The sequence below is a fragment of the Saccostrea echinata genome, unplaced genomic scaffold (genome assembly GCF_033153115.1).
Source record: "Saccostrea echinata isolate AGI-Se365-2 ecotype Australia unplaced genomic scaffold, CSIRO_AGI_Sech_v1 ptg000001l, whole genome shotgun sequence".
NCBI classification, from domain to species: Eukaryota; Metazoa; Mollusca; class Bivalvia; order Ostreida; family Ostreidae; genus Saccostrea; species Saccostrea echinata.
Genome location: NW_026889750.1, coordinates 49,509,204 through 49,533,475, shown reverse-complemented (window position 1 = coordinate 49,533,475; position 24,272 = coordinate 49,509,204). Strand labels below are relative to the sequence as shown.

General features: G+C 32.7%; 1 protein-coding gene across 1 annotated transcript in view; it reads left to right on the top strand.

Moving 5' to 3' along the window:
• LOC133198221 (sushi, von Willebrand factor type A, EGF and pentraxin domain-containing protein 1-like) overlaps positions 1-24,272 on the top strand; it is a 55,132-nt gene that overhangs the window by 23,011 nt on the left and 7,849 nt on the right. The window contains exons 2-6 of the mRNA XM_061334350.1: positions 21,921-22,235; positions 22,347-22,487; positions 22,722-22,811; positions 22,939-23,028; positions 23,332-23,534. Coding sequence (XP_061190334.1) covers positions 21,921-22,235; positions 22,347-22,487; positions 22,722-22,811; positions 22,939-23,028; positions 23,332-23,534 — 839 coding nt within the window. The remainder of the gene's footprint in view (positions 1-21,920; positions 22,236-22,346; positions 22,488-22,721; positions 22,812-22,938; positions 23,029-23,331; positions 23,535-24,272) is intronic.

Genomic DNA, 24,272 nt, shown 5'->3' with positions numbered 1-24,272 from the left:
TGGTTGCAATGTGGCTTCGTTGCCATGAAAACAGCCGGAAAAGTTTGAAAAATTGAGATTTTCAGCTACTTAGAATATTTATAGAGCCTTAATAAAGACTAAGAAAAACAAACCATTCTAACAAAAACATGACACCTTGTTGACCATTTGTATATTTAAAATACATTTTAAATGCTAAAAATTGCTGGAAATGCTGAATATTTATATAATAGTGTTGTACTTTGTTTATTTTTTTCTATAAGTGTAAAATATTTGAAACTAGGTATATATATTATAATAAACTAATTTAGATAACGGTGTCTGTGGCGTAATCGGTAGCGCGTCGGACTGACAATCTCGGGGTCGTGAGTTCGATTCCCGGCGTGGGCGCTGTTGGATTTTCTTCAGAAAAAGAAGCCGTGCACTATTTCGGCATAGTATGCTTACGCTATATAAGTCCTTTGAGCACTTGTCGATAATAGTTGGGTATTGATTATATAGAGACAAACCGACAGAAAGCATAATAATTATATAATAGCGTTGTACTTTGCATGCACTTGCCTAAATAGTAGTCAGGGTTTGACACATGGTGCACGAGCCGGAGGCATAGTGCATGCAAAGCACAACTCTATTGTTATTATTATGCTGAATGTTGTATAAAAACGACAATATTTTCTGCATTTCCAATGTTTCATCACCTCATATTTACATTACAAGTGTATTTTGCATATAAACTGTGATGAAATCTATTGCATTCAAAACAACATAACACGGACAGGGGGTCAAAAGGTTAAAAACATGCATTTTATTTTGACGTCACAAACGTCAAACGCCGTGGAAGTGTAACGTCATAAGTGAAAATCAAAAATCACGCTCACATTAAACAGACGCTGTTGAATTGGCTCTTCCGTTAACTGTTACTTAATTGAAGGATAATAAAGGGATTTTTAAATATAAATCACATTTGCAGTCAAAACAAGGAGTTTAAAAATGTAAATATAAGCATTGAAACATTATTTTTTGAAAGATATAGTCTCATAACTTCAACGGTGTGTGCAAACAAATTTTCATAACGCGCTAACGCGCGTTACTCAATTTGTTTGCACACACCGTTGCAGTTATGAGACTATATCTTTCAAAAAATAATGATTCATTGCTTAAGGGGATGAAGGACACATGGTCACATGACTCTGTTTAACTACGCCATAGTCTTCGTTTATTTAAGTGCAAAACGTGTAAAGCATCAGTTCTTGTATAATTTTTTGACAATTTTTTTCTTTAATTACAATCTAATATTAAAAAAAATGAAAAGTTTAACATTCTTGCAAACATTAACAAATCATGAAAAAGATTGATCCACTCCTCTGTTTCCCTAAGCTGCGTGTCCAATTCGTCGGTGACGTCATACACGATCTGTTAGTACAGCAAGATCATACTCGGTGAATACAGGGGCGGTATTATTATGTAAAAACAGGTCATAATCAGTATATGATGAAATATTTTGAGAAACGGGGAACACAAAAAATATTTTTGCATGGCTGATGACGGAAATCTTATGTAGGTATATCTTATTTCGCTTATTTAGCTTACGTGTGACGTCATAGATGGTTTTTCCCGTACTCGAGAAATGTAAACATGACACGTTTTTGTTCTGCTTATGTCCTCTTTAACGATGCCCTGTGCAATATTGAGGTCAGCTTGACCATTCGAAATTTTTACAGGTAATCAATAATTAGAAGGACGTGCATTTCAACGTAAATTTTAAAATATTGAATGATAGAATTTTTTGTAAATTACGTTTTTTGTTGTTGAAGTTGTCTTAAAAAGTTCGTAATTTTCCCTATCCAGATGCAGTGTGATAGAAGAAACTTGCTTTTTCGAATTTTAAACCCTATTCAAACTCTAAAATATTTTAAAAGATACATGTTCACTTAGATATTTTTTAAATATGCTTTAAAAATCCTATTATGGACAGAGTAAAGAGCCCGGAAACGTGGAGAATTAAAACTCCACTTTGATACTGTAGGGCATAGTTTTGTCAATCAATATCTCTAAAATAAGGTAAGAAACCTAATGATATAACTGCTTTAAGATATGTGGGACATACTTAATTAGAAATATACAAAACATAAAAAAAAATTGAATGACAAGTATTTTTTCAGCTAAAGGTCCTTCTTCCCCTTAATTACATTCATGTTAGTACACCCCTATTATGACGTCACCTTATGCTACATGTACGTCATAATCTTTTTTCTTTAATTTTGAATGTTTCATGCATTAGGTATAATGTACCTGTAGATAGTATCAGAGAATATATACATTTGTAGTATCTCTCTATTATATGAACATTCAGAGAGCAAATATCTTCATACCTGTATGAAGTTTTTAGAAGGTCATAGGTCATTACGTGACCTAATAACACAGCGCAGTAATATCTACATAAAAAGTCTTACTCTACTTAGCAATATAGCATGATTTTCATGTAAAAAAAAGTACAAAATACGCAAGTAAAATAATAATCATTTTATTTACAATGTAAACGAGTATTTAATACAGTTCTTGATCCATTTTACATAGAGAATAGAAAACTACGTGTTATAAGTTTCATGTCTGAGCTCCATAGTCTCAACGTTTAACGTTATTTTTCTTGTAGACCTCTGAATGCCATAATTTTTTTTTTCATCAAACTGTACTCACAATAAATTTGAAAAGCTGTCGGAAAATATCTATATAATGCAATCACGCCACAAACAGCTGACAAACACTTCGGAAGTTCGGTAGGCACACCTCCATCATCGAGATCGTTGTCTTACATGTAACAATTTAAGCTGTCGCCAGTATCTCCTTGTCAACATCATACTTAATATGCCTTACTGAAATCGTAGATTTTATGTTTCTGATCAAATTTTAAACTTGATTTCAAGTTAACCTGGTCCGGACAAGTGTCTCCATCCATCCCTTTCCGACCGAAATTCCTCCAATTTTTTATTATCAAACATCGGACGTATTTCTTGTGTTTTTTAAACATCGAATATGGGTTCTCATGAATACAAAAATTCCCAGACGCCAATATGCTCACCATAATTGATCACAAGTAGCCTTTCACAGAATATTCCTTTCAAAACAGAATCCTTTGCCAGGTGAATTTGAAGCGTGACCGCTTTTCAAGCCGATTTACACCTTCCGTGATATGTCAAAATCTACGACGAACAGTTAGTGCAAAATTTATATTCGATTATATTCGCCTTCGGCCTTCACAGGATTTGATCACGTGACCGACCCACTTCATTTCCCAGAGAAGTTTTTAAACTTGTTATTTATTTCTTAAATATTAGTTGAGTGAAGTGGGAAAAATTGCAAGAAACTATTTCAGAAAAAATATTTTGTTTATTATTTTCTTTAAGTGTAAAATCTTTGAAGCTAAGTTTATATACATTATACTAGAGTGAGTTAGATAACGGTGTTTATTATATCTCTACTGTTATTACTCTGTATAAAATTAATACCATAAAACTGTCTAATTAACTGAGAAGATACTATTTCCCTAATCTGAGGACTACTCCCTGAAAAATCGGAGCTACTCCCTGGGACTACTCTATCATGAATATTTATAAATAATTTAAACCAATGAAAATGAACAGTGGGCGGAGCGTTCAAGGAATCTCGAGTCTGTGACGTTATGTTATTAGCAATGTAACTATGACGTCAAAACATTTCGACATGCGATGTCAAAATCATACTAGAGTTTCTTAAAGTAGCAAAATGAAGACACCGATAATCCTTCCAAGTGTCAATAAAATATTATTATGTATTTTTTAATGATTTTATTTTCCTCGGTATTGATGCATTAGTTATCTTACAATATTTTTAATCACACGCATTTGTGATTATTTAAATGCCTCTATATCGTTTTAAAAATGTCTGAGTCTCTAGTTAACCCTTTCGCTGCCAACGTAAATTTCCCATGATTGTTTCGGTATCGCTTCGCCGCCTCGGGAAATAGTTTCCACCCTTGGGGATCTATAAAGAACTACACACGCTAACTCCCGATTCCCGCCTACATTTTACACCCATTTCATTCAATACTAATGGTAATTTGTCCAAAAAATCTTTGTTGAATGCAAAGAAGAGTTCAATGGTAATTGATTAATAATTTTAATACCAGTGTTAAACAGTAAATTACTCTGAATCCCAGCTCTTTTTATAAGAGGGATAGACGTTGTTTTCCATTGACATCAGGCTTGAAAGCATGCATATTTTAAAATGTTCTTGGATATGGATAAATGTTCTTTAAATCTTTCCTTATGATTTACGCATATAAAATTAAACATATGTAATTGACAACGTTTAAGTTGTAAACGCCTTCGAAATTGGTGAAAAAAATGAACATTTTTGTCGTTTTTTGTCTGTAAACATATCCCCCCCCGTGAAACACAAAAAGCTTTGGTATGAATTTGTGAAATAACAATCCATATTACCTGTAAAAAGGAATTTTTGTTTCACGGGGGGGGGGGGGGGGGAGATGTTTTAAAAATATTTTCCGTTTTCCATTGATTTCTATAGTGAAAAACACAAGTTTTACCAAAATTATAGAGTTATCTCTCTTCGTTTTCCCAAATAAGTCATGTTTAATGAAAATTTATATAAATATCTATATAAAATGAAAAATCATTTAAATATATTAACTTTCGAAAATTGACTTGAAGGTAGGCGGGAGAACAATACTATCGTTCGCAGTTCTTTGCTATTTCCCTCATACCCATTCCATAACTGTATACTGTGGTGTAATCGGTAGCGTGTCGGACTGACAATCTAGGGGTCGTGAGTTCGATCCCCGGCGTGAGCGCTCTCGGATTTTCTTCAGAAAAAGAAGCCGTGTACTATTTCGGCACAGTATGCTTACGCTATATAAATCCTTTGAACACTATGCGATAATAGTTGGGTATTGATTATACAGAGACAAACTAAGAGGAAGCATAATCACTAATATTGTGTAACATGATCAAACACTCAATCTACAACTCAAGAAAAAAACAATAAAAATATTTGACCTTTAGTAACAAGGTATTGGCAATTTTATTCTAAAAATAATTTGCGTGGTTGCCATTGTAACATAGTGTACCCATACAAAATTTATTGCTAAGTTTTGGCCAATCCTGCTATCTGGAGGAAAACATGGAAACTTAAGGCTGGCAAATATACATTGTTAGGACCTTTAACACAGATAACGTATGAGAAACTGGGATTAAATCTTGCTTTGCAGTGTAACCAAGTAAATAACGTACAAGTGGTTTAAAGTGATTTTTTTTCCTATTCTGGGAAATACCGTTTAATCAAGAACAATATCATAATATATTTAAATCACCTTGAATAGTACATTTCTGATAGAATGAAATATGGAGATAACAAACAGTATTCAAGCTCAAAGTCCATTTAAAGAATACAAATCGGGAGCAGAGCAAACACGGACCTCCAAAAACATCAGAGGTAGGATCAGGTGCCATGGAAGAGTAGGCATCCCCTGCCGACCGATCACACCGGCCGTGTGCTCTTGTCATGACTTGAAAATAACGGAAAAATTCGTGGACAGTTCAATGTGAAAATAATGACCTAACAATTAGTATGAAAAACGTTAATCAGCATATGACTTAATGATAGCTTGTATTCGCTTACAAGGTCATTGTACCTACGAAATGATGACTTTTAACGAGACTGTTGATATTCTTGTTTCATCAACTTGTTTGTCAATAACTTACCTCATTTTAGAAATTGTTCATACGTAGAGCATACTCTTGCGTACCGAATCAACTGAGAGATATATTGCCCTATGCAGATGATAAGGGTATTTTGCTACATAAGTAAGGGAAGTTGACGATTAAAAAAATTAAGTCATCGCGTTTATTATATTATAAAGCTTTGTTGTAAGATAATCATTGACGTCTTTTTCTAGTGAAATATCGTCTTTATATCTAAAGAACTAAAGTTGAATATCATGTATTGATAAAGTTCGATGAAGAAAATGATACTGTTGCTATGGTCATCAAGAAGAGAAAATGTTCGATTTTGTTAAATTTGTAGCAATATTTATCCTTCTGAGGTTTTTTAAACCATGACAACCATTTTTAACTACTAAGAAATATAACATTTTTTCTCTGGTATATGTTACAATGACCTTTCTCTATTATTTGGTTGCATTTCAAGCTATAATTGCTTTTATTTTTTTAGTATATGATTTAATAACGATGAAAGAATTAAATTATTACTTTCAGTTTGTTTCTATAGTGACGTTATAATAATGTAGTATGTAATAGTTGATTTCCCAATATGTTTTTCATGCATTTTAGACATAGGCCTTTTTAGACATTTAGACCTTCAACTTTTGGAAACATTTTTATCCACTTGTTTGCATTGCTGTAAATTATTTATTGGACTCTGAACATGGTGAAAAACGTCATTTTTCAGAATTTAGCGAAAGTTGCAATGGTAACCATTACACGAAGCAACCAATTTCTGCCTAATTTGAGTTAACAGTATCAAAGACTTTCATCGTTGAGAGTTATGAATAATTTTAAGAATATGTGTGTTACAGCTCCTATATAAAATTTCAAGTCATTGCAACACATCAGAAAAATAATGTACTTAAAAGATATGAATTTAATTTTTAAAAATTCATGAGGTACATGAACTACAACGCTTCATACCGGCGTGAAACGTTGTACATGTAGTTTATGTCCTCATGAATTTTCAAAAATTAAATTCATTTTTCAATTGAATCTAAGCGTTCAGATTTCATGTTGACCTTGGAAAAGACAGGTTTTATGACCCTGGGTTCTTAAAGATATTTATGACTAGAACAATGAAGAATGAGTGTTACTGAAAAAAAATAAAAGATAACTGATTCAATTATTATTTTAAAAAACAAATAAAAGAGATCATTGATCGATGACGTCATTGATTCCTGAATATAAAGCGTAGTCTGTTGTATCTAACACTGCATAATACATAAACTCTCGTAGTCACTTGAGTATTTACCGGGATAACTGAGAGTATTCGATTGAATTTTCTGGAAGTACTCACATAATAATTAAAGCTATCTATGGCTTTATTATCATGTGATACGTACAATAAACACAGCATTTCCTTGTTTTGGTCGGTATCCAGGGATTCATCCAATGAGAATGGGTTTGGAATTTAAATCTTTTATAGGATTTGCATCACTGTTAAGTCGTACAATGAAAAAATCAATGAAATATAGACGTGAACAAATAGATACTTTTAAAAACTTTTTATTACAGTATCATGACTTTCATATTCATTGAAATGATATTATACTTCATTCTGTATTGAATCTGATTTGGCCACCTTATTTGACAGTCACGTGATAAATGGATATAATGTTTACTCGTGGAGGTCATTAACAAATATCCATATCGCAAGGGCTTACTCTAGTTTAAATTTAAAATTTAAGTGATAAATTGTTTCTACAATTCTAGTGATTTCTGGAAAGTGCTGCTGCTTTAAACAATTTTCGCATTTTATTAGTTTCAATTTCAAGTAATCGGGCTCAAGTGGAAATATGTGTGACCTTTACCAAGTATTTTATGTATTTATTAAGTAATGTTCTCGAATTCTGGATGCCTTAATAGTGCTGCGCTGTGCTTTTTAAATTATTTTCATAAGGAAATGATAATATGACAATCTATTATTTTCGCCCTGCTTTTACAGCTCTGATCCCTTCACGTATTCGGCTCCAGTCTCTCTCCCCCCCCCCCCCCCTTTTCAGCTCTTCTAGGTTTTAATTCAATATTTCGGATTTCCAATATTTCGACATGAGGACCACGGAAGAAACATAATAAGTCGAAATGCGCATCTGGTGCATCAAAATTGGTACCGTATAAGATTCACACGTGAAGGTTCATCAAATATATATCTAAATTAAATGGTTAATTGCTTAATTGAAAGGAAAGTACACATGTAATTACTTTTAGGAACGAACCCTTTTTTTTTCAAAGATCCGCTTCAAAGTTCATTTTTGCTTCCAATTTTTAAACTTATTGTCAATGAAATAATATTTCTATTTCAATGATACAATAATACACTTATCTATAGATAAAAGTTTTGCAATTAATGGGTTATGAATTTTCACAATAGGCCATTAGGGGATGCTCGGAGATTAAATTAACGCAATGTGACTTTGTTTTCAAAGGAAGAAAATGAGGTTCCTTGATCTTAACAAACCTGAATTAATAATATTTGTGGATGTTTGTATCGATTTGAAAATTTATAGTCCTTTTGTTACTGTGCTACGGTGTGTAATGTTTACCTTCTGTTTTCCTTTATGCAAAGAATCAAATTTTTCCAAGACACATGACCATAACAAAATAAAATTGCAGATGCCAGTTTCATTATCCTATTTATAGACCCTCACGTTGCCGAGTCAGTAGAGCGCAGCAAACCTCGGTCACGATAATCTAAGTCGGTAAAAAAACAGCTTTTCTTTCAAAAAGCGTTCGGCATTTTGAAGTCAAACTTGCTGGTCTTTCAAAAACCAAGTTACCTTCTCAAGGCAGGCGTTGACACGATGAAGATCCTTCACTACTCAATGGTCCTCAATGCTGAGTAAAGGTCTAAAACAAGCCTTTTACCGGCATTTGTTGACCTCTCTATATAAGTGAAAAAATCTCAAATGGGACGTTAACAACATACAATCAATCAATCTTCTATTTATACAATTTTGTATGCCATCTTGTTTTTATATTTTCATGAAGCAGAATTTATTAAAAAAAACTTCTACATTAGAGAAAGCAAACTACATGTATTACTGCGGCCTTCAATTTGACTTTCAGATATAGCGATGTTTTATCAATTAAAATAATTAGTTTTATTAATATATAGTATTATTAATAATAATTAGTTTTATTAATATATAGTTTCATATTTGGATGTTTAACTGGTTGCAGTCGATAATGGCCAACTAACAACTACACTATATGACAAACATGTTGACAAGTTTTCCATCAGTAACTCCCCCATTTGTGCAGTGATATCACCAGCATATTCAGTTTATGTCTCTAAACTGATCCGTTACTCAGGACTACGTTCTGTGTATGATGTATTTTGAAACCGAAGCAGGCTTATGACAAATAAGTTGATGTTACAGAGCTTTCAACAATCACCTTCAAAGTCAGCATTCCGCAAATTCTATGGTTAATATTATGACACATTATGTTTGCTAATTAAACATGTTGGGTCTTCATTCTTTTATTATTATTATTACGGATTACTCTATTTACTTGATAAATACAGAGGATTCTCGGAGGATGTGATCGGTCAAAAGGGGATTCTTACTCCTCCTTGTCACCTGATCTCACCTCTCATTTTTCCTGGGGTCATTGTTTTTGCCCTGTCCAGGATCCGAATTCCTTACGGGATTTCATTAATAATTATCCTCACCTTTTTCTTTTTTTTAAATAATGATGATAAGCCATACTCTTTTCATTATGTTGGATTTGGACTGTTAAAAACACCTTATTGCCAAGTATGTAAAATGAAAAGGTGAAGATGGGATCGATTTCAAAACATCTTTAAACAATACAATTCTGTGAAGAGAACATAAAACACGGACCCCTAGAAATTCCAGAGGTGGTACCAAGTGCCTCAGAGAAGTAAGCATCCCCTCTTGACCGGTCACACCCGCCGTAAGCCTTATATGTTAATCAGGTAGACAAAACATTTCGTAGTCAAGTTCAGACTAAAAACAAAGACATAACAAAGGTCTTAACCTATGAGCAGTTGAAAGTATTTTCAGTGTTCTTTATTTATGAGATTCAATACTATTCGTCTTATTCACTTTCTATGATTTGCATTGTCCTTTTGTTTTTATTCCAATGTTACATGTGGCTGTCTAATAAGTAAAATCTTAATAGGTATATACAGGTAACGTAAGGATTAAAACAATCCTATATGAGTTTATTGGAATGTATAAACAATGAATGACGTCACACAAGTTTTTTTAATTGTGGACTATACAATTTTACATCAAGGTAATTGTTCAATAGTTATTGATACCAGAGAGGTCCTTATCCTGGTTAATTAATTAATTTTAACACTTCCTTCCATATAGCCATGAATATGTATGTTTAGCATTAATTAGAGTGTCGCGTGCATCCCCTTCCAATATAATCGACTACACTATGTTTAAAGCAACAAAATCAGATGGACTCGGTGCGTGGAGATGACAGGCTTTCTTTTCCCTGTCGTATATATTGTTATGATTGGTAAGTAGTTATGATTATAAAGTTGTTTGACTCTATTGTTGGTTGTTATGTAAAAAAAAATTAAAACTGTGGATTTTATTAAAATTTAAAAAAAATCTTTACCTTAAACATTTTTTTTTATTTTGCAAGACTGAGAATTAAATTTTATATTTGATTAAGATGTAGTATTAAAAATCATCGCAAACGATTATTTCAATCTCATCGTTAGATTTATATACAACATATCTAAAAAACCTGGTAGCTGAAGATAGTGTTTATAAGAAAATATTCTTGAGTTTTTTTATGACGAAATATCTACCTAAGTGGAAAAAAGCACTTTGTGTAAACCATCTATTTTATGGATGCAACGAGTTCTTAGTGAAAGAAATTAACAAGCATTCTGTGAATTCATACACAGACAAAATAAATCAAGAATTACAACTCTTAATAAATATGCAATAAAGATACAAATGGATATAGTATATTCAATATCAATACAATTCTTTTTTGTGCATGTAGTTTCCTTAAGTATGGTAAGCAAAGATATTATGACCATTTATCATATGCAACGTATTATGTACCTACATGTAGAAGAATATAAGGGAAAAATCATGTCACTCAAATACAGATGCAAGATTATTTTCAGTTAAAAACACATTTAAGGATTATGATTTTTTTTCTTCATTTTCCAAATGAAAAAGCAATGACATGAAAAAGATTGAATTCTTCTTATATGAATGAAATATATGGAGAAAACGAACAGTATTCAAGCTCAAAAGTCCATTTAAACAATACAAATCAGGAGCAGAGCAAACTCAGACCCTTAATTAAAATTAAAACATCAGAGGTTGGATCAGGTCCATGGGGAGTAAGCATCCCCTGTTTACCGGTCACATCTGCAAAGAGCCCTATGAATTGATCAGGTAAACGGAACTCTTCGTCGTCAATTCAGTATAAAAACAAAGGCCTAACAATTGGTATGAAACAAATCAGCCAAAATACGATCCATTTGTAGGTTATTTAAGCATTGAATTCTTATTTTTGGATGTTAGCGCTTTAGCGCGGTATGATAATTTGTCGGCACGGCCAGGTGTGTTATAGGACCGACGACTTCCAAAAATAAGAAAACAAGGTTTCGCGTGTGTTAAAGAGATTTGAACGTCGTGGATTTCTAATGGATTTCAAAAAAAAAAAAATACATTGAATGAAAAACTGGAAATCAACGAGTAAGTCTTTTGACGGAGGATGGACGTCAAAAGAAATGTATTTAAAGTTTTATCATAATAAGAATCAAACTTAGGAAAATTACACAAAACATCATTTTTTGACAACTTCTTGTTTCAAAGAGATGTTCTATCTTTCCTGAATATTTAATAATTCTATCTTAAGTAATTTATTAGAAAATGCATGGCCAAAATGACACATTGAAAATAAAAAAATCGACCAAAAAATCCAACCAATAATTCAGCGGTTTACGTATCATTTTTATTTTAAAAAGGGGACAGTATGAAACAAAATGTGTGACAAATAAACACCGCTTTTATAGATACACCTTTCTGAATGATAACGATTCAGACATTCCATTGGTTTGACTTTTCTGAGTTTTGTTATGATTAACCCCCATCCACCCCCGCAGACACTTTTGTTTTTATTTTGCCCCTCATCGTTTTGAGTTTTTGAGTGCGGAGTTTTCAGATCCCCTTATGTCCTGAGTTAAGAAGATTCAATCCCCTTTGGATTTAATATGAGCATAGGAACCCTACCACCATTTAGTTTGAATTTTCTGAGAGATGAGAATATAGACCCCCTTTGATTTGCACTTTTCCTCCTTTGACTTTATTTTTTAAGTAATAAGGATTCTCCCTAAAATTTAAACTTTCATATCAATTTTGAAATTCAATATAAAATCTAAATATGAAAAAAAAAAAAATGAAATTCCCGGAAAATGCCCTTATAAATTTTCTAGATATTGATGTTTTCATGTGTGATGGCTTAATTTTAAAACCAGTGTATTTACAGAAAATGTCACATTGATGTGTCCAGTATTTTTCTTAGTATTCTTATATATAGAATAAGGACGACTTTGATTAAAAATTTCATAAGAATAAATCCTTTGCAAATTTTTATACCATATTCTTTTTGAGTATGCTTTTTTAGTGTCTGTAATTAGCTCACATTATTCTAACCCGTTAAACTTGTGTTCGATTTCTGGATTGAAAACAACGTTAGTAAATGTGATTGTTGATCACTTCGGAAACTTTATGTACGTATTCAGGCTTTCTTCCACGCTTATGACCAACATGATGTATGCCTTTACACGCGTTATACAGTTAGATTAGTAAGAGTGTTTCTTGTTTCTTAATCGACGTACAATGGTTTATTTTAAATGATCAATACCTTTGTCTTGTGAACTCTGTTTCCTTAATGATAAACTTCATGAACTATTAGAATGCAAACAACGTTTTGGTTCGTAAATATTTTATTCAAATTGATAATCTTTTTCATCACTATAAACCATTTTCATGATTTAATTGTTTTAGTAAATAATGAATAATGATAATTTAAAATATCAATTTAAAATTTACATTGTACCACCTGGCAAAATTTCAAGGATTTTGTGGAACTCTATCTGTAAATAAGATATTTACTTTATCGTTAGGAATTCTACCTTAGTATTTGTTAACGTATAAATATTGATGTATCTAGCGTGTTTTTTTTAAAATAATACGGTAATAAGCATTCACAAATTTTGAATCAATAACTTCAAAAGCATTACTGCAAAGGAAAATTGCATTTCAAACTCGTCTGTGACAGGCAAGGTCAAAAACAAACATTAAGTATTAATATATAGCTCAAAATACACAATTCGCATCATAAAAAACAGAAAGGACATAATTGAAAATGTTTGAATTGGCAGAAGTAATTTTGTCAAAATACTCTCAGAAGCTTGCTGGAGACCAGTTCTAAGACAGTTCTTTTTCTAAGACAGGGTCCTTATTGTTGCACTGCATAAATACATAAGTACAAAACATCAGATAATTAACTTTCCATAATTTTCGTTTCTTTTTTTAACTGTGAAGCAAACATTCCTTACAACAAAGATGTTTTGCAGTGCAGATACATGATAGTAAATCGTGTAAATGTTAATGAAATATAAGAATAACGAACAGTATTCAAGCTCACACGTCCATTAAAGCAATACCTGTGGAAGCAAAGCAACCACGGACCTCTATAAACATCAGAGGTGGGATAAGATGCCATGGAGGAGTAAGCATCCCCAGTCCACCGGTCACAACTGCATTGTGCTCCTTGTTGTGATCGGGAAACAGAAAAATCCGTAGACAATATAGTGTGAAAATAAATGCCTAACAATTTGAAAATAGACCATCAGTCAACATTTGAATTAATTGTATATTGTATTTGTTAACAAGGTCATTGCATCGGCCATAGAATTTGCTAAATCTTGACTTTTGATATCCTTTTATCAACAACTTATTTGTCAATATCTTGCCTCGATTCAGGCAATCTGATTAAAATTAGATGTTCCGAATCGGCTACCGCTTCTCAAACATCTAACAACATCCCATAAGGGGTCACGTCAGAGCGACCTTTCGATTACCCAATGAAATCGCCGTCTCTGAAATCTTGGCTTATAGTTCGGATGCGTTTCTTTTTTTACTGCCAAACCTAAACGCCCGAGGGTTTTCGTAGTAAACAAAATATGCATGGTAAAGACCGTGCTATATGAATGTGACGTGCGGGATATATAGACGTATACATGTAGTTTGTGCATTTTCGTTTGCATTATTTAGGTAAGAATGCCAGATTGGCGGACTATACGTTCAATTTATACCAAAATTACTTTAATTCAACATACGACAGTCTACTGAGCATCAATAATGTAAAGATGTAACCGTGGAACTAATTTTAGAATCGTATACACAAGGTTGAATCTCATTGGCCAAAATTTTTATGTTTATTCTTAATCGAAAGGTCGCTCTGACGTGACCCCTTATGGGATGTTGTTAGATGTTTGAGAAGCGGTAGCGGATTCGGAACATCTAATTTTAATTAGATTGCGATTCAGGTATTGTTAAGTACGTAGAGCATGATCTTGCGTTTTGAATCAACCAGGAGACAAACTCCTTATGCATGTGATATTGCTATTATATTATGTCAATATTACATATTTATCACATAATTATGTTATATAAATAAGGGAAGTCATGAAGTCCAAAAGTTGTAGTCATCACGTTTATTATGAAGATTTGTTGTTAAGTTGCCATTAATGTCTTTTTCGAGTAAAATACTGTAGAATCATTAAAATTCGTGGGGCCAATTTTCGTGGATTGCTTAAATTTTACAGGTTCAAAGGGGGACGTAATTTCTTGTATTCACTTATGTCTACAAAAGGAAATATGACTTTGTAACCATTTATGATTAATTCGTGGAGGATGTTAATTGTTGGATGAGAGGTCCCCACGAATACCTCGAAAATTGAGTCCCCACGAAAAAATCTAATTATTCCACAGTATCTAAATATGAAACAGATGTGACAGACTCTATTGTGTTCTTTATGTAGAATTCAAAGGAATTATCGAATCAATGTAAGAATGAAAATGAATATTGTAAATCGATAAAACGTCGTCGATATATCCAAATGTCAAATTGAAGGCCAAAGCAAGAGACTTCATCTTTTCATGTACAGGTTTTTGAATAAATTTAGCTTCCTGTGAATACAGAAATAGGCCTGCTAGTACCCATAAGCATTCAACAGATTATTGGAAGACTTGATCTCCGAAAACTAAATATATACTGTCAATCGGAAACTCAAGCATATTTTAATATCAACTTCAGAGTACTTATGTGTACAATCAGATTGTTTTTAACAAAAGATTTTGCAGAAGACCAATGACAATATATGTAAATTTTCAAGTTTCATGTTTACTAAAGTCTTATCAAAGGGTGTAACCTTCCCAATTAATATATGTAAATCTAATTCAAAATTTCTGGAAACGATACTACCTTGTATCAAGAATAATACATGAAAACGAACGATAACGAAAGTGATCGATCTAAAATAAAGAGACAGATAATACAAATCTGTAAACAGGGCATAAAACACTGGGTGGATCAGGTGCCTAGGAGATGTAGGCATCCTCATTTGACCAGTCACACCCGCCCGCCCGCCGTGAGCCCTATTTGAAGACCAGGTAGACGGGATATTTCGTTGTCAAATTTTGTATGAACACAGAGTCTTAACAGTTAATATGAATTATTATGCTTCCTGTCAGTTTGTCTATATATAATCGATACCCAACTATTTTCACAAAATGTTATAAGGATTTATATAACGTAAGCATACTTTGCCGAAATAATGCACGGCTTTTTTTCCTGAAGAAAATCCGACAACGCCCACGCTGGGGATCGAATTTAACAGTCCGACGCACTAGCGATTACGCAACAGACTCTGTCATCTAATACGTTTTATTATAATGTATATAAACGTAGTTTCATATATCCCCTACTACCCAAACTCCGTCACCATAAGCGGAAACACGTCAGGTTACTCTCTCAATTTTTTTTTTTTTTTTTTTTTTGGTTTGAAAAAATGGCTTATACAACACTACTATAAATAGAACACGTATCACATCCGTGTACATTACGTTCTATGAATCCTAACTCCGTCATCAGGGCCATCTACAATGTGTCAACGAATTGATTATAATTGTTTTCCAGTTTGTTTTTTTTTCTCCCTTCATCTTAAACTTGTAAACATAGAAAATTAGTTTTGAAGATTTAAAATAGTATAAAATTGTATTTTAAGAAAAGTGTCAACAACAGAAAAATGACGTTAAAACGTATATTATATGTAATAACGTCACGCTACTTTATCTCCAACGTGTAGCGTATTTAGGGCAAATTGAGAGGAAAAATAGAATATTTTTAGCAATATTCAATATAGAATGTCTTTTTAATCCTTTGTCAAAGACCTTCATAAATAAAACTGACATGTAAAACCGAGCATATTAACGCACATGTCGGAGGTATCGATGGAATAGCGCATAAAGGAGAAAGTGCTTACTGATTTCACATAAAATATGATAGATACAATAGATCACGTGTAATTGTTATTTATTTTTGACGCTTTCTTGAACTTGACTGTCATAATTTCTTGGCAATTGATTTTAGATTTTCAGCATGTAAAAAAATGACGTCACAATTGCATCCGTTTACAAACAGCGCAGAGTTTCCAGAAAGTGACGGAGTTAGGGGGTTTGGCGATATTTGACACTTAACGAAATTTTTTTTTTTTCTAAAGTAGTTTCATTAACTTTTTCCGTCTTTACTCAACTAAAATTCTTTGAACCTATCTGTACATTATAACTAACTGCATAAAACATTTTTAAAAAATGACGTACATGTAGAACAACGTGACGTCATCATTGATGTATACTTACATGTTAGAGACCCCAAAAATAATCACCGTTAAATAGGGGAAATGGAAAAAAATATTCATACAAATTTAATTTGTACTTATTATTATTACAGTTTACACATCAATACACAAACTTAGTCCAAGGAATATTGAAAACGCTTAATCGCATAAATCTTAGTCATGGAACGTATATACAATTTATCAATGAGATTAGACCTCTGCACACGGGAAGTTATTCGGAAATTATTGTAGTTTTCATAAAAAGTTAGCATAATAATAACAATAGTGTTGTGCTTTGCATGTACCATGCCTAAATACTAGTAGTAGTCAGGGTTTGACACATAATGCACTGCACCACGTGTCAAACCTTGACTACTATTTAGCCATGGTACATGCAAAGCACAGTACTAATATATAAATGTGTCGGTAAAAGTACGACCTAATGTTAGTTTATATTTGCTAAAAAATCATTATAACGAAATCACAATTTACGAAATGCTGATTTTAAACGAGGTTGTTTTAATCCTTTAACATCAAATTATCTGTTAGAAGTCTGCGTCGAAAGACCTGGTCTCCAAAGTCAACGAGGAACTCCAGCATCCTTTTAATATTAACGCGAGAGTAATTGAGTTTTAACAAAGTAATTTTATTGATGACCAATCATAGGGTACAAAAATTTTCTAGTTCCATTTTTTTATCGAAGAAGTAGTTATCTATGCGTTTTTATGTTCTGTTCTAAGGTTTGTATTGTTTATAGATTTTAGATCAATCATCGTTCGATATCTTCACCTTTCTCATATAAAAAGTTCAGATTTTTGTTATTTAACTTTCTTAAAGTTCCAAGTTCCCTTGGGCATTCGTTTGCATCGGTAAAAATACTAAATACTGTTCAATATGTGTCTTTTATTTTACTATATTTTAAAATGAAATGAATCACATTGATATGCCTCGATAAGAATATAAATATGTTATGATTTTACCTCTATATGAAATATATTAAATATTACTAATATATAAATACAATGGCAGTAAAATACAACATACCCTGACAAAAAAATTCTATAGTTAACTATAGTTACTATAGAATCAAAGTTTTCACTACAGTAAATCAAAGCTTTTACCATAGTCAATCAAAATATTTTTACTATGGATTTCAGATTGTTAGATTTTAGAGTTTTCCAATTCATACATGCACATTTTTTATATAAAATAGAAATATTACATGTATATTTACATATTATTTCTATATTTTACATCATTATGATTGAATCTAAGAGAGTTTGGGCTTTGAAATTTCGAAAAAGTTCTAAAGTAAAGTTTCAAAATAAATCAAAGTATCAAAGTATTTACTATTTATATATTAGTATTTACAAAGTATTTAACTATAGTACATTTTAGTAAACCAGGGTTCTCCATGAGCTGTTTTACTGTGTCGACTTATTTTTTAAGTTGTGTGTGTGTGTGAGTGGGGGAGGGGGGTTACAGTTGGTTTGTCTTATACATGTAGTACATTGTTTGTACATTTTTATAAGGATACATTCTAATTGTTTTAAATATCCATCAATTTATTTTTTTTTTATTAATATGCTATTTGTGTAACGAATAAGTGATTAACAAAAATAGTGTATAATTATGCTTTTTTAATTAAAATGAATAGTGGTTCAGTTGCAAATTTGATCGCGAAAATGCCGCGAATATTAGTGATTCATGTAAAGTCTGCAACACAGTAAAATTTCAAATGATGGAGAACCCTGGGTAAACTATGGTTAACTATAGTACTTTTTTGTAAGAGAACCCTCTTCTAACTGACATATAATAGCAGATACAAAACAGTCTAATATAAACACATTAAAACAATACAACATGCAGCACTATATATATAGAGTTACAAAATATAACGGAATAAAGATCTGGAACATGATGATTTTGTTTCCTTTATAAATAGTTACGAAATGTTAAAGTAATAAAGCATTCTTTATGGAATAAAAAAGAAACTTAATACATGAAGAACAATTTCTAAAACGAGGCAAGCTATTGACAAACAACTTGATGAAACAAGAATATCTCATTTGAAGTCATTATTTTCATAGTTTTTTGGTCGATACAATGACCTTGTGAGCAAAAACAACCTATCATTAAGTCAAATGCTGACTGACTTTTTTCATACTAATTGTTAGGCCATTATTTACACACTGAATTGTCGACGAATTAGTCCGTTGTTCCCGATCATGACAAGGGGCACACTGCGGGTGTGACCGGTCGGCAGGGGATTCTCACTTCTCCATGACACCTAATCCCACCTCTGATGTTATTGGAGATCAGTGTTTGCTACTGGTTAAATGTATTTGTATTGTATTTGTATTTTTATTGGTTAAATGGACTCTGAGTCTGAATACTGTTCGTTATCTCCATTATGCATTGACAAGTAATGATCTCAGTGTAGAACTTGTGGCACACCAGTTGTTTAAAAGTTTCATTTGCTGAAGACGCTTAGACAAGTAACTAGCTAAAACAAAGACAGAGATATATCATCAGCTCTGACCTTACTTAATACATGTAGTATATCATGTGGCAGGAGTCCAAAACCCTGAAGAGGTCCATCAAAATAGCTGCCTCGTCCATTAAATTAAAGTTTATCATGTGACAGGATTCAAAGACTTTAAAGAGGTTCAGCAAAATGGCTGCCACGTCCATCAAAATAAAATTAATCTTTTGACAGGAGTCAAAGACTCTAAAGAGGCAGGGTCCTCCACAAGGGGTTTTACCATGGCGGCCCGCCATGGTTAAATTTATGTGCGCCATGGTTAAACGAGCTGCGCCATGGTTAAAATCGGCAGCCGCCATGATTAAATTTTATTGCATTTCAGTCCTGACACCTACTTTTTAATGACTTGAGTAGTTAATTGTGTTTATACTATGACTGCCATGCACCTCCTCGATCGAAAGCCGGGTCGTGCTAAAACAAACACTGTCGTTAATCGGCGACTATGCTGTGAAGCGTGACAATAGAGAGTCAATCAGCTGATGGTCCATATTTTGAGAGTTAATTATCCTGTACATAAAATTATGTAAATAATTTAAGGGACTTCAACATGTTCACTACATGATTAATAGATAACGGGTTTATGAAAGATGACAATTACGAGTACAAGCATGATAATTGTCATGCATGCGCTTCAAGTTTCTGTGCCAGATAAAAAATACTTTCAAAATTTCATATTCCTCTGTATATAATCAATTTCCCATGGTCTGTTTTTAAAGTTTTAACTATATTATCTTTCTGAGTGATAAAATGTACATAAGTGTCTATCGCCATCTTAGTTTTAGAGTTACTTACCGTTTTTATGAAACGTCGCGTGGGGCTATTTTTAGCACTGGGACACGTGGAGAAGTAAACAAAGGAGTAAACTCGGCGAAAAATGCAATATCTAGAAAAACAGAACATTTAGAGGGACACTGGTCCAAATGTTCGTTTGTGTGTTAACTGAAATGAAATACTACCCATTCATCAGATTTAGTCATATTTAAACCAAACATTTCATACAACAGGCTACAACAATTCTTATAATTATTAGTTTCTGAATAAAATTGCCATGGTTACTGTATCAAGAGTTCTTCTTTAAATTCCTTTAAAAGGTAACTACAGTTTTGGGCAAATTTTGGTACATTTGTGAAGTAAGATAAATAATCATTTTTATTTCAATTTAATTATATTTTTTTCAGCTTTTAAAAGTGTTGGTTATTTGGTGGTGTTGCAGTGGTTAAGTTTAAAAATTGTAAAATCTTTGATTAATGAAGGTTAGGAAGTCTAACACGTTTTCATATTTTTGGTCCCATTTAGCCTTTGCGCAGCTTCCTCCATGGTTAAATTTTCAAATGTGGAGAACCCTGAGAGGTCAATCAAAATATCTGCCACATCCATTAAATTAACGTATATTATGTGGCATGATCAAAACTATAAAGAGGCCCATCAAAATATCTGCAACATCCATTAAGTTAAATAAAGTATATCATGTATCAGGCATCAGAAACGTTGAAGAGGTCCATCAAAATAGCTGCCACATCCATATAGAATTAAGTGGCAGAAGTAAAAAATTTAGAGAGGTTCATCAAAATAGCTGCCACATATAATATTTTTATCAAAAAGGGTATTCAACTTTTAAGAACCTAAGCAGATATTTTACCACGCCATGGGTTCAGTTATTTTCAACAGCTTATACACTTTATTAGTTTCTGAGTAGGAGCAACATTTTCCCTGATAGCACTTGAATACAGTGATTACGCTCAAAAACATCTTTCTCTATTTCACTTGCCACATTTACATAAAATTCATTAAATGTGCTACAAAGTTCTATTAAGAATTTAACCATTTTTATACAAAAAAGTTGTAATCAAGTCTACTAAATTAACAATTACAATTTGTAATCAAGTCTACTAAATTAACAATTACAATTTGTATCATTTTTATTAGAAGAGCTCTTGAATACCTGACTCCATGCTATAATTGTTTACATCGTCACCTTAACAAAATGCACATATTTTGGTATGAAGTCTTTATTCAGTCATGAAAAGAAGAAGGATATAATTTTCACTTTTCAGCAATTAAAAACTAAATTATTTTACATATCTTTTCTTCCTTCCGCCAATGACTCGAATCACTGTACATGTAGTATCCCCGTATAAAACAATACTAAATGATACATATATATTTCATTGAAAAAAAAACACAAGCATCCATGGTGGTCTATAAACTCAACTCAGAAAAAAATGAGTATTTGATTTTCATTTGTGTGTTTCATAACAGCATGTATTCACATTTTTTTAACTCACGACGAAACACATAATTTTAATTTCATAATTATTACGAAAATGCACAGTATTTTAAACTTACAAGTTAAAAGTTAAGATTTCAAAATACATGTATACGGGTATTTGTATTAATAACATAATAACTCTTTGCCTCTTGTTAGTAAGACAAATTCTTTGTTGAAAATCGATATAGTAATACAAGGCATAACAAGAATTGTATTGAAAGTGTTGGTTTGTTTTCGTGTCATAATTAAACTTGATCTTGAATGGTCATTGTTTACGGGATAATTACAGTTTTTTTAATCGGGATAAAGTATATATTAAAATGAACATGATTTTCATTTTTCAAGATAATAAAAAAAAAAAACGAATTATTATAAGTAGCTATATATTTCATAATTGTGTTTGATGAAAACCTTGTTTTGTCTATTTTGAAGCTGTGACAACGTATGGCTTAAGTCCAGCAGATTTTATCAGTTCTTGGCATTCCATTACGGCATATTCAAACCCAGAGGTACTTATTCATCATAATCTGGGAGAGATGCCAATGAAAATTGACGTTCAGGTGCGAGTTAACCATCCTGTTCACGGATACATTACATTTCTTGCCACTGGTTCTGGACAAACCGGCCCGGATCCTTCAAAGCCATTCGGGGGAATAATATACCTTTATAATTCAAACTCTGTTAAAATAATGGCCCCAGGACCAAGTACCTGTACATCACCTTGTCCTGGAGGTGTGGCATACTTTGGTAAGTCCTCTCTCTCTCTCTCTCTCTCTCTCTCTCTCTCTCTCTCATCACGTGCGTCTGTGTGTGCATGCAAATTAAGTGAGAATAAAACGATTATGGTCCTACTTTTAGGTGATAACGGCTTTGCTGGACCATCAACATCAAGTGGAGTGATCCTTACCGGTGAAGTAAAAGTACGCGCTTGGAAAACATGTACATTCGCCAAACCATCGACTATTTCTGCTGCTTATCCAATCAGTAACAAAGATACAGGTACTTATTTATTTAAAAAAAACTGCAGGGAGACTGAGTTGTTTCGGAATAAACTGTAAATTATACTTTTACTTTCAAAGAAAGGAAGCAATGTCATGATGTTTTAGATTGGAAGGACTCCAAATTTGGACCTTGGTGGAGGTTGTGAATATATTATTTATTCACATATCCATACATCAAAGAAAGGTTTGCTATGTAACATTACATTCATAAATTATTTCTATTTTGGAACAGAGAATTATTATAAGATATCGGTTGGTGTATCTCCAGATCTAATCCTTGCCAAAGTGTTCTTTGATGATGGATGGATAATGGACGCACAAGGTACACATGGTCTACTTTACGATTTCGAAAACCTCTTTTAGCATTGCATTAAATGGACTGTTCGTTATCTCGAAATTCCAGAGAGATGATTCTTTATTTATTTTATCAATTTATATTCTAATTTTAGGTACGGTTTCCTTCACGGGCGGATCTAACGTTGGAGGGGTGCAATATGTGTACGATGTACAGAAAGTATACATCAGAACACCTAGCAACGGTCAGTATGGGTATCCAATGAAAATAATTGAAAGTTCTGACCTGCAGATAATTTATACAAAAGATGATTAAATTCTAAATTATTTTTCGTACGTGAATAAAATAACATTTTTTTTGTTTCTACTTTCATTTTGTCTCTGTAGAGCAGCTTCTTTGACATTTATTTTTATTAAATTTCTTAACTTCATTTGTATTTTGTTTTTATGAGGACAGTTTTGTAATTTTAACAACTTACTGAAAGACACTGGAAGGTATAGTTATCGATTGTAAAAGTTTGTGTTAATTTGAATCAATTTCTTTACAGGAAAAATATTTAATGGAGTAGGATGGGGAAGTGCTGGTAACATAGAGTACATTAACGGAACAGTCAGGGTCTACTCGTGGAGTTTCATGGAACTGGAAAATGATCCGGGGCTGAAGACGGTACTCTACCCTGGAACTACCAATCCAACCTCTCAGCAGCTGACATACACTCCCTCCAATCAATCCATTATACTTTTGGTCCATGTAAGCGATATTTATAGAAAAAAAAGCACAGATAGCAATCAACTTAGTGACAACACGCACAAAATAACCGAAACCAAGTGGTTGAATAAATAATGTAGCAAATATTTAGAGGTAGGTACTCATTTTTATACGTCCACTGTAACTACAGTAACATTAATTGAATTTCTTCTGTCCTGCCATTCTACACTATCACGTGGCATATTCACGATATTTTAGGGTATACCGCCTCCCTCCTGAACCATATGACCACATGATTAATGAAACATGAACAGAATCAAGCTTAAAAGTCCATTAAAACAATACAAATTTGGAACAGATCAAACTCAGACCTCTAAAAACATCAGAGGTGGTATCAGGTGCCATGTTGGAGTAAGCTTCCCCTGTCGACCGATCACTCCCCTCCCGGTGCCCCTTGTCATGATCGGGTAAACGGAAAAATCCGTAGACAATTCAGTGTGTTAAAAACAATTCCTATGAAAATCGTCAGTCAGCATTGTAGATTGTATTTGTTGACAGGGTCATTGTATTGACCATAGTATTTGCGAAGTGCTGACTTAAATTAAAGTGTTGATATCCTTGTTTCATCAGCTTATTGTCAACAGCTTGCCTCATTGTTAATAGCTTGCCTTGTTTCAGAAATTGTTCGTATGTAGAGCATGTTCTTAATAATCGAAATCAACTGGAAGACATAAACTCCATATGCAGGTGATAATGATATATTGCTACATAAATACATGT